General features: G+C 41.3%; 1 protein-coding gene across 1 annotated transcript in view; it reads left to right on the forward strand.

Annotated features, from left to right (window-relative positions):
* Positions 1 to 12383, forward strand: part of LOC124113405 (alpha-2-macroglobulin-like protein 1) — a 61818-nt gene that overhangs the window by 43044 nt on the left and 6391 nt on the right. The window contains exons 32-38 of the mRNA XM_048392735.1: positions 75 to 162; positions 1272 to 1355; positions 1901 to 2003; positions 9256 to 9600; positions 10517 to 10638; positions 11166 to 11361; positions 11469 to 11606. Coding sequence (XP_048248692.1) covers positions 75 to 162; positions 1272 to 1355; positions 1901 to 2003; positions 9256 to 9600; positions 10517 to 10638; positions 11166 to 11361; positions 11469 to 11606 — 1076 coding nt within the window. The remainder of the gene's footprint in view (positions 1 to 74; positions 163 to 1271; positions 1356 to 1900; positions 2004 to 9255; positions 9601 to 10516; positions 10639 to 11165; positions 11362 to 11468; positions 11607 to 12383) is intronic.

A 12383-nucleotide genomic window follows, 5' to 3' on the forward strand; every position in this document is an offset into this window, starting at 1 on the left:
ATCGGTGAATAACATTATGAAGCACATCTACCGAGAAATCCTCTTTCTGTTATCCCAGTCTGTTCTGTGTCCAGGTACGTGAAAGGTGGCAGTTCGGGGATGTCAATTGTCAACGCAAAGATGGTGACCGGATGGTTGGTGGCCACAGACTCATTGGAGGGAGTAAGTGTTATCCATGTGAAGACCCAACACATATAGTTACTCTAGATATGACAGAAGTAAAATCAAATTGAAAAGGTTCAAATGTACCTTGTTCCTGGAGGATATGCCTAATGTACCCTGCGCTTGCGGGATAGCTCCTATGTACGGTGTGCCTGCAGGATAGTTCCTATGTACCCTGTGCTTGCGGGATAGCTCCTATGCACAGTGTGCCTGCAGGATAGTTCCTATGTACCCTGTGCTTGCGGGATAGCTCTTATGCACAGTGTGCCTGCAGGATAGTTCCTATGTACCCTGTGCTTGCGGGATAGCTCCTATGCAAAGTGTGCCTGCAGGAAAGTTCCTATGTACCCTGTGCTTGCGAGGTAGCTCCTATGTACCCTGTGCTTGCGGGGTAGCTCCTATGTACCCTGTGCCTGCAGGATAGTTCCTATGTATTCTGTGCTTGCGGGGTAGCTCCTATGTACAGTGTGCCTGCAGGATAGTTCCTATGTATCCTGTGCTTGCGAGGTAGCTCCTATGTACACTGTGCTTGCTGGGTAGCTCCTATGTACCCTGTGCCTGCAGGATAGTTCCTATGTATCCTGTGCTTGCGGGGTAGCTCCTATGTACAGTGTGCCTGCAGGATAGTTCCCATGTACCCTGTGCTTGCGGGGTAGCTCCTATGTACAGTGTGCCTGCAGGATAGTTCCTATGTACCCTGTGCTTGCGAGGTAGCTCCTATGTACCCAGTGCTTGCGGGGTAGCTCCTATGTACCCTGTGCCTGCAGGATAGTTTCTATGTACCCTGTGCTTGCGGGGTAGCTCCTATGTACACTGTGCCTGCAGGGTAGTTCCTATGTATCATGTGCTTGCGGGGTAGCTCCTATGTACCCTGTGCTTGCGGGGTAGCTCCTATGTACCCTGTGCCTGCAGGATAGTTCCTATGTATCCTGTGCTTGCGATGTAGCTCCTATGTACAGTGTGCCTGCAGGATAGTTCCTGTGTATCCTGTACTTGCGGGGTAGCTCCTGTGTACCCTGTATCTAAGTGTTGCAACTCTTCACAGCGAAGTTCAGCACATCAGATTACTGAGCCATCATAGTTCAATATATGTTGTAATATGTTGCCAGTTAAAGAAGGATCCGGTTCTCCAGCTGAAGAGATACGAAGTGGATAGCAAGAATCCGAACAGTGTTCATTTCTACTTTGATGAGGTAAACATGTTGGTCACAGGATTCAGGCTCTCGTCACTCGTCACTAATCACACTTAAACAACACACTTACGGCCGCAACTTTCGACGGGTCCCTTTGCAACCAAACCATGGTCGATGTGTCCACTCACGTGTGAAACAATGGCGTGCAGTTAAACTGCACCGTTGGTTATCCATCAATGACACACTCTGCGCTCATGACAAGAACAAGAATAGGATCCAGTTGTTGATGGCAATAAACGGCACTATATATGATATTGATATATTGATATTAGACACAAGAGGAATAATGGTAATAAAACACATACACACTAATTTACGAATCAAAGTGCATTAATTTCACATAAGCAAACAATATTTTATATCAACACCAACTTTCACTCTTACACACTTTATCATTCTCACAAAATTGATCTTTCATGTTCTGGAATTTCAAAGTGTTTTTAATAACCCTTAGCAGCTGTGCATTCAGACTACTTGGGAACAGTGTAGGTGTCTTTTCTGTGTCAGCATGTGAATCTATCTCACGCGTAGTCTTCTCCCTGCAGCTGAGCCAGGCCGCACAGTGTTTCTCCTTCGAGGTCACCCAGGAGATCAGAGTGGAGAACACAAAGGAGGCCGTCGTCCAGGTGTATGATTATTATGACACAGGTATGTATAGAGCCCAGGTGTATGGTTATTATGACACAGATATGTATAGAGCCCAGGTGTATGATTATGATGACACATGTTTGTATAGAGCCCAGGTGTATGGTTATTATTATACAGGTATTTATAAAGGCCAGGTGTATGGTTATTATGACACAGATATGTATAGAGCCCAGGTGTATGATTATTATGACACATGTTTGTATAGAGCCCAGGTGTATGGTTATTATTATACAGGTATGTATAAAGGCCAGGTGTATGGTTATTATGACACAGATATGTATAGAGCCCAGGTGTATGGTTATTATGACACAGGTATGTATAGAGCCCAGGTGTATGGTTATTATGACACAGGTATGTATAGAGGCCAGGTGTATGGTTATTATGATACAGGTATGTACTGAGCCCAAGTGTATGGTTATTAGGACACTGGTATGTAAAGAGCTTAAGTGTATGGTTATTATGACACAGGTATGTATAGAGCCCAAGTGTATTATTAATATGACACTGGTATGAAAAGAGCTTAAGTGTATGGTTATTATGACACATTATGTACAGAGCCCAGGTGCATGAGTATTATGATACAGGTATGTATAGAGCCCAAGTGTATAATTATTATGATACAGGTATGTATAGAGCCAAGGTGTATGGTTATTATGACACAGGTATGTATAGAGCCCAGGTGTATGGTTATTATGACACATTATGTACAGAGCCCAGGTGTATGGTTATTATTATACAGGTATGTATAGAGCCCAGGTGTATGATTATTATGACACATTATGTACAGAGCCCAGGTGTATGGTTATTATTATACAGGTATGTACAGAGCCCAGGTGTATGGTTATTATTATACAGGTATGTATAAAGGCCAGGTGTATGGTTATTATGACACAGGTATGTATAGAGCCCAGGTGTATGATTATTATGATACAGGTATGTATAGAGCCCAGGTGTATGGTTATTATGACACAGGTATGAATAGAGCCCAGGTGTATGGTTATTATGATACAGGTATGTAAAGAGCCCAGGTGTATGGTTATTATGATACAGGTATGTACAGAGCCCAAGTGTATGATTATTATGATACAGGTATGTATAGAGCCCAGGTGTATGGTTATTATGACACAGGTATGTATAGAGCCCAGGTGTATGGTTATTATGACACAGGTATGTATAGAGCCCAGGTGTATGGTTATTATGATACAGGTATGTACAGAGCCCAGGTGTATGATTATTATGATACAGGTATGTATAAAGCCCGGGTGTATGATCATTATGACACAGGTATGTAAAGAGCACAGGTGTATGATTGTTATGACCCAGGTATGTATAGAGCCCAGGTGTATGGTTATTATGACACAGGTATGTATAGAGCCCAGGTGTATGGTTGTTTGACCCAGGTATATATAGAGCCCAGGTGTATGATTGTTTGACCCAGGTATGTATAGAGCCCAGGTGTATGGTTATTATGACACAGGTATGTATAGAGCCCAAGTGTATGGTTATTATGACACAGGTATGTATAGAGCCCAGGTGTATGGTTATTATGATACAGGTATGTATAGAGCCCAAGTGTATGATTATTATGACCCAGGTATGTATAGAGCGCAGGTGTATGGTTATTATGACACAGGTATGTATAGAGCCCAGGTGTATGGTTGTTTGACCCAGGTATATATAGAGCCCAGGTGTATGATTGTTTGACCCATGTATGTATAGAGCCCAGGTGTATGGATATTATGACCCAGGTATATATAGAGCCCAGGTGTATGATTATTATGACACAGGTATGTAAAGAGCCCAGGTGTATGGATATTATGACCCAGGTATATACAGAGCCCAGGTGTATGATTGTTTGACTCATGTATGTATAGAGCCCAGGTGTATAATTATTATGACCCATGTATGTATAGAGCCCAGGTGTATGATTATTATGACACAGGTATGTATAGAGCCCAGGTGTATGGTTATTATGACACAGGTATGTATAGAGCCCAGGTGTATGGTTATTATGACACAGGTATGTATAGAGCCCAAGTGTATGGTTATTATGACACAGGTATGTATAGAGCCCAGGTGTATGGTTATTATGATACAGGTATGTATAGAGCCCAAGTGTATGATTATTATGACCCAGGTATGTATAGAGCGCAGGTGTATGGTTATTATGACCCATGTATGTATAGAGCCCAGGTGTATGGTTGTTTGACCCAGGTATATACAGAGCCCAGGTGTATGATTGTTTGACCCATGTATGTATAGAGCCCAGGTGTATGGATATTATGACCCAGGTATATATAGAGCCCAGGTGTATGATTATTATGACACAGGTATGTATAGAGCCCAGGTGTATGGATATTATGACCCAGGTATATACAGAGCCCAGGTGTATGATTGTTTGACTCATGTATGTATAGAGCCCAGGTGTATAATTATTATGACCCATGTATGTATAGAGCCCAGGTGTATGATTATTATGACACAGGTATGTATAGAGCCCAGGTGTATGGTTATTATGACACAGGTATGTATAGAGCCCAGGTGTATGGTTATTATGACACAGGTATGTATAGAGCCCAGGTGTATGGTTATTATGACACAGGTATGTATAGAGCCCAGGTGTATCATTATTATGATACAGGTATGTACAGAGCCCAAGTGTATGGTTATTAGGACACTGGTATGTAAAGAGCTTAAGTGTATGGTTATTATGACCCATGTATGTATAGAGCCCAAGTGTATTATTAATATGACACTGGTATGTAAAGAGCTTAAGTGTATGGTTATTATGATACAGGTATGTACAGAGCCCAGGTGCATGAGTATTATGATACAGGTATGTATAGAGCCCAAGTGCATGATTATTATGATACAGGTATGTATAAAGCCCGGGTGTATGATCATTATGACACAGGTATGTATAGAGCCCAGGTGTATGGTTGTTTTACCCAGGTATGTATAGAGCCCAGGTGTATGATTGTTTGACCCATGTATGTATAGAGCCCAGGTGTATGGATATTATGACCCAGGTATATATAGAGCCCAGGTGTATGATTATTATGACACAGGTATGTATAGAGCCCAGGTGTATGGATATTATGACCCAGGTATATACAGAGCCCAGGTGTATGATTGTTTGACCCATGTATGTATAGAGCCCAGGTGTATGGTTATTATGACACAGGTATGTATAGAGCCCAGGTGTATGGTTATTATGACACAGGTATGTATGGAGCCCAGGTGTATGGTTATTTTGACCCAGGTATGTATAGAGCCCAGGTGTATGGTTATTATGACACAGGTATGTATAGAGCCCAGGTGTATGAATATTATGACACAGGTATGTATAGAGCACAGGTTTATGATTGTTATGACCCAGGTATGTATAGAGCCCAGGTGTATGGTTGTTTGACCCAGGTATATATAGAGCCCAGGTGTATGATTGTTTGACCCATGTATGTATAGAGCCCAGGTGTATGGATATTATGACCCAGGTATATATAGAGCCCAGGTGTATGATTATTATGACACAGGTATGTATAGAGCCGAGGTGTATGGATATTATGACCCAGGTATATACAGAGCCCAGGTGTATGATTGTTTGACCTATGTATGTATAGAGCCCAGGTGTATGGTTATTATGACACAGGTATATACAGAGCCTAGGTGTATGATTGTTTGACCCAGGTATATATAGAGCCCAGGTGTATGGTTATTATGACACAGGTATGTATAGAGCCCAGGTGTATGGATATTATGACCCAGGTATATACAGAGCCCAGGTGTATGATTGTTTGACCCAGGTATATATAGAGCCCAGGTGTATGGTTATTATGACACAGGTATGTATAGAGCCCAGGTGTATGGTTATTATGACACAGGTATGTATGGAGCCCAGGTGTATGGTTATTATGACACAGGTATGTATAGAGCCCAGGTGTATGAATATAAGGACACAGGTATGTATAGAGCCCAGGTGTATGGTTATTATGACACAGATATGTATAGAGCCAAGGTGTATGATTATTATGACACATGTTTGTATAGAGCCCAGGTGTATGGTTATTATTATACAGGTATGTATAAAGGCCAGGTGTATGGTTATTATGACCTAGATATGTATAGAGCCCAGGTGTATGATTATTATGACACATGTTTGTATAGAGCCCAGGTGTATGGTTATTATTATACAGGTATGTATAGAGCCCAAGTGTATGGTTATTATTATACAGGTATATATAGAGCCCAGGTGTATGGTTATTATGACACAGGTATGTATAGAGCCCAGGTGTATGGTTATTATTATACAGGTATGTATAGAGCGCAGGTGTATGGTTATTATGACACATTATGTATAGAGCCCAGGTGTATGGTTATTATTATACAGGTATGTATAGAGCCAAAGTGTATGGTTATTATGACCCAGGTATGCATAGAGCCCAGGTGCATGATTATTATGATACAGGTATGTATAGAGCCAAAGTGTATGGTTATTATGACCCAGGTATGCATAGAGCCCAGGTGCATGATTATAATGACCCACGTATGTATTGAGCCAAAGTATGATTATCATAACACAGGTATGTATAGAGCCCAGGTGTATGAATATTATGACACAGGTATGTATAGAGCACAGGTGTATGATTGTTATGACCCAGGTATGTATAGAGCCCAGGTGTATGGTTGTTTGACCCAGGTATATATAGAGCCCAGGTGTATGATTGTTTGACCCATGTATGTATAGAGCCCAGGTGTATGGATATTATGACCCAGGTATATATAGAGCCCAGGTGTATGGTTATTATGACACAGGTATGTATAGAGCACAGGTGTATGGATATTATGACCCATGTATGTATAGAGCCCAGGTGTATGGTTATTATGACACAGGTATGTATAGAGCCCAAGTGTATGGTTATTATGACACAGGTATGTATAGAGCCCAGGTGTATGGATATTATGACTCAGGTATATATAGAGCCCAGGTGTATGATTATTATGACACAGGTATGTATAGAGCCCAGGTGTATGGATATTATGACCCAGGTATATACAGAGCCCAGGTGTATGATTGTTTGACCCATGTATGTATAGAGCCCAGGTGTATGGTTATTATGACACAGGTATGTATAGAGCCCAGGTGTATGGTTATTATGACACAGGTATGTATGGAGCCCAGGTGTATGGTTATTATGACACAGGTATGTATAGAGCCCAGGTGTATGAATATAAGGACACAGGTATGTATAGAGCCCAGGTGTATGGTTATTATGACACAGATATGTATAGAGCCAAGGTGTATGATTATTATGACACATGTTTGTATAGAGCCCAGGTGTATGGTTATTATTATACAGGTATGTATAAAGGCCAGGTGTATGGTTATTATGACCTAGCTATGTATAGAGCCCAGGTGTATGATTATTATGACACATGTTTGTATAGAGCCCAGGTGTATGGTTATTATTATACAGGTATGTATAGAGCCCAAGTGTATGGTTATTATTATACAGGTATATATAGAGCCCAGGTGTATGGTTATTATTATACAGGTATGTATAGAGCGCAGGTGTATGGTTATTATGACACATTATGTATAGAGCCCAGGTGTATGGTTATTATTATACAGGTATGTATAGAGCCAAAGTGTATGGTTATTATGACCCAGGTATGCATAGAGCCCAGGTGCATGATTATTATGATACAGGTATGTATAGAGCCAAAGTGTATGGTTATTATGACCCAGGTATGCATAGAGCCCAGGTGCATGATTATTATGACCCACGTATGTATTGAGCCAAAGTATGATTATCATAACACAGGTATGTTTAGAGCCCAGGTGTATGAATATTGTGACACAGGTATGTATAGAGCACAGGTGTATGATTGTTATGACCCAGGTATGTATAGAGCCCAGGTGTATGGTTGTTTGACCCAGGTATATATAGAGCCCAGGTGTATGATTGTTTGACCCATGTATGTATAGAGCCCAGGTGTATGGATATTATGACCCAGGTATATATAGAGCCCAGGTGTATGATTATTATGACACAGGTATGTATAGAGCCCAGGTGTATGGATATTATGACCCAGGTATATACAGAGCCCAGGTGTATGATTGTTTGACCCATGTATGTATAGAGCCCAGGTGTATGGTTATTATGACACAGGTATGTATATAGCCCAAGTGTATGGTTATTATTATACAGGTATATACAGAGCCCAGGTGTATGTTTTTTATGACACAGGTATGTATAGAGCCCAGGTGTATGGTTATTATGACACAGGTATGTATGGAGCCCAGGTGTATGGTTATTATGACACAGGTATGTATAGAGCCCAGGTGTATGGTTATTATGACACAGGTATGTATAGAGCCCAGGTGTATGAATATAAGGACACAGGTATGTATAGAGCCCAGGTGTATGGTTATTATGACACAGATATGTATAGAGCCCAGGTGTATGATTATTATGACACATGTTTGTATAGAGCCCAGGTGTATGGTTATTATTATACAGGTATGTATAGAGCCCAAGTGTATGGTTATTATTATACAGGTATGTATAGAGCCCAGGTGTATGGTTATTATGACACAGGTATGTATAGAGCCCAGGTGTATGGTTATTATTATACAGGTATGTATAGAGCGCGGGTGTATGGTTATTATGACACATTATGTATAGAGCCCAGGTGTATGGTTATTATTATACAGGTATGTATAGAGCCAAAGTGTATGGTTATTATGACCCAGGTATGCATAGAACCCAGGTGCATGATTATTATGATACAGGTATGTATAGAGCCAAAGTGTATGGTTATTATGACCCAGGTATGCGTAGAGCCCAGGTGCATGATTATTATGACCCACGTATGTATTGAGCCAAAGTATGATTATCATAACACAGCTATGTATATTCCCAGGTGTAAGATTATTATGACACAGGCATGTATGAGGATGTTCTAAATTCAATGGAAATCTTTGTTTTGGTTCCCGATGTAACGCCATGTCTGTACACATGTTCAGGCGTTTTAAATTCTTTGGCAAGATCATATACAAAGTAACTCACTTGCAGTGGGGTAGCCTGGTGTTTGAAGTGTTAGTTTTTTACACCTAAAACTCAGGTTCCATCACTACATGGGTACAATGTGTGTAACACATTCTTGGTTTCTCATATTGCTAGAATATTGCTTGAGCGGTGTAGAATCTGACTCTCCAAAGAACAGCCTGTGATATTCTTTCCATCCCCAGAGCTAGTGACAAAGGTGTTCTACAATATCAAGAGTGATTGCAAATCAAAGGGGCAGAATTCCACACAAACGGCCTCAGGAACGACCACAACACCATCGGCCCCAACGACATCAGATCTCTCTGCTGCAGTTACAACAGACAGCTTGGGTGTGGGGGAGCTTGGTGGAGTGTTTGAGGTGATTGGTGAAAATATCACAGAACCGCAGGGGGAGGAGGAGGAGGGAAGCGGCGTACTGAGCAGGATCGACCCTGTGTGGCTGGCTGCGGGATTCAAGGCTCGGCCCAACAGTGTCCCTGTTGTCAACTTGTATAATGAAGCCAAGGTCATCGATTTCGCCAAAGAAGGTACTTTTTTCATGTTTTTATGTTGATTGTCTTTGTATGCCACAGGTCTCGAGCATGCGTTGTGGTTCATTATGTCCTTAAGGCCTCATGGTCGACGTGACAACATCTTCCCGAGGCGAGGGGATTATCTGACTATGAAAGTCCAGTTTCCACCCTTGCCGAACTAGGCCGGAATTTCTGAGCTCAATCGTAGCGCCACCAGTGGCTATTATGAGTTATGTCTCTTTTATGTCCCTCCTATTGACCAATCAGATTCCACCTCTCATATTACTTGCATTTGCTTCAAACGAAATGGCGGCGCCCAGTAAAGACGATCTGATCGATATTCAAGATCTCTATTGTAATAAAACGGGTCATACTTGGCGAAATTCAACAAATAATGTTGGCAGCTTGATTACAAACATGAAGAGATTTGGAAAATATCTTGTTGACGCTAAGTTGACCGTACACACGCGATTTTGATTGGTCTATGCATAGACTCGTTAGTCCAGCCAAAATATAACTCCATAATTTTCAGCCTAGTTCGGCAAGGGTGGAAACGGGACTTTTATAGTCAGTTACCTCCCATGCCTCAGGAAGATGACGTGACTTTAAATTTTATCTCATTCGAGTCCTGATGAGTAAGAGTCACAGTGAAAGAACGCAGCTCTGATGAAGTTTATTCCATGCTTGACATGCAACAAGATCAATGTTTTTATCCCCAACAGGTGACATTAATGTATGCTAAAACATTAAGCCGTTGACATTCTCATTGCATCAATGATGGTAGGTAGATAAAGATAGCGGTTTAAGACAAAAGTGAAAACTTTGCAAACATTTATCTGCTGGACAGTATTCCTGTAGTCCGAGTGTCAATACTGACCTTCCCAAACAGTACCTATTTTTATATCGTCTTAAATTGTCTTTGTTCCCACAGATGCCGATGTTGATGATAAAGAGGTTTCAACGATGGAGGTTAAGGCCGTGTCGGGGTCAAAAGTTAGTTTGCCCTGTCACCTGGGTGCCCCTTACACACAGAGTCATGATCAACGCTACTCGGTAGGTACTTATAACATTACTAACTATAAGTCATAGGGGCAGTTACATATACATCAAGAAAAATCACATTAGTGAGTGAGTTGGGTTTAACGCCGCTTTTAACATTATTCCAGTTATATCACGGCGTGTCAGCTTAATGTGGGAGGAAAGCCCGAAGTGATGCAGGTCTCAGACGTTTACCACTTCGGTGAAACCAACGAGCACGGGTATGGTGCTGTCAAACCTAGAAACATAATTGGGGAGAACCTGGATTCGAACCCACAGTCATAGGTTTCTGGCGTGCCCAAAGGACTCACATTGAAAACATAGGCGCAAATGAAAGTTAATGTAGGTATATATAAGGCGGTGGTTTGACAAAGTTTGACGGTGGTTTGACAAAGGAAACTAGGTGCATGTTTTACAAGATACTGCATATGACAAGGCAAGTACTGATGCATGCGTATGGCAGGTGAGTCGAATAAAATAATGTAAAATAATTGAATTTTGTTAGAAATATTAGCTGTTGTTTATTGTCACTTCTTTTCAAGATTGCATGGGTCGCCGAACAAACGCAAGAATTACTGACACTTGGCAGACGAAACCTCGTTAACCAGGCCCGTTACAGTGTCATGGAGAACTACAGCTTGATAGTCACAGACATCAGTACGGAGGATTCTGGGAAATACCAGTGCCAGGTGAACACCGATCCTGTTCAGAAGGTCGTCGTCAACCTCGTTGTGCAAGGTACGTTCACAACGAATGTACGTTCACACAGCCGAAGAAGGTTGCGTAAGTTGGTCTATATATCGGTTTTGATCCATTCAAAATCCATATATATCTATCTATTGTAGAGTCCCCTGTGATCGTGGCTTCTTCTAACCACACCTTTGCTGCAATGGGAGAAGAGGTTACACTGTTCTGTAACGTCACCGGAAGTCCAGAACCGAAGATCACGTGGTATCAGTTCGTGGAGAAAAGTAACCGGAAAAGTGAGATTATATTGATATCTTCATCCCTTCTGCTGCACAGTCTCCACATTATCAAGCCGGTTCATATTAACGTGTTGAAAAATGTTGACTTCATTTAGTGAAGGGTTGAAACACATGAAGTTGATGTGACTGAAAGATGATTTTTTTGTTTATTGATATGTTGTCTTGGCAGTACTCTGTACATGTTCTTCACCATTCCTACATTACCCTGTCCTGTTAAATTTACTTTTACATGTTCCCCACCATTCCTACATTACCATGGCCTGTTAAATTTACTTTTACATGTTCCCCACCATTCCTACATTACCCTGTCTTGTTAAATTTACTTTTACATGTTCCCCACCATTCCTACATTGCCATGTCCTGTTGAAATTACTTATACATGTTCCCCACCGTTCCTACATTACCATGCCCTGTTGAAATTACTTATACATGTTCCCCACCATTCCTACATTACCCTGTCTTGTTAAATTTACTTTTACATGTTCCCCACCATTCCTACATTGCCATGTCCTGTTGAACTGTTGAAATTACTTATACATGTTCCAAACCATTCCCACATTACCCTGTCCTGTTAAATTTACTTTTACACGTTCCCCACCATTCCTACATTACCATGCCCTGTTGAAATTACTTTTACATGTTCCCCACCATTCCTACATTGCCATGTCCTGTTGAAATTACTTATACATGTTCCCCACCGTTCCTACATTACCATGCCCTGTTGAAATTACTTATACATGTTCCCCACCATTCCTACATTACCCTGTCTTGTTA

The sequence above is a fragment of the Haliotis rufescens genome, unplaced genomic scaffold (genome assembly GCF_023055435.1).
Source record: "Haliotis rufescens isolate VD_foot unplaced genomic scaffold, xgHalRufe1.0.p SCAF_1, whole genome shotgun sequence".
NCBI classification, from domain to species: domain Eukaryota; kingdom Metazoa; phylum Mollusca; class Gastropoda; order Lepetellida; family Haliotidae; genus Haliotis; species Haliotis rufescens.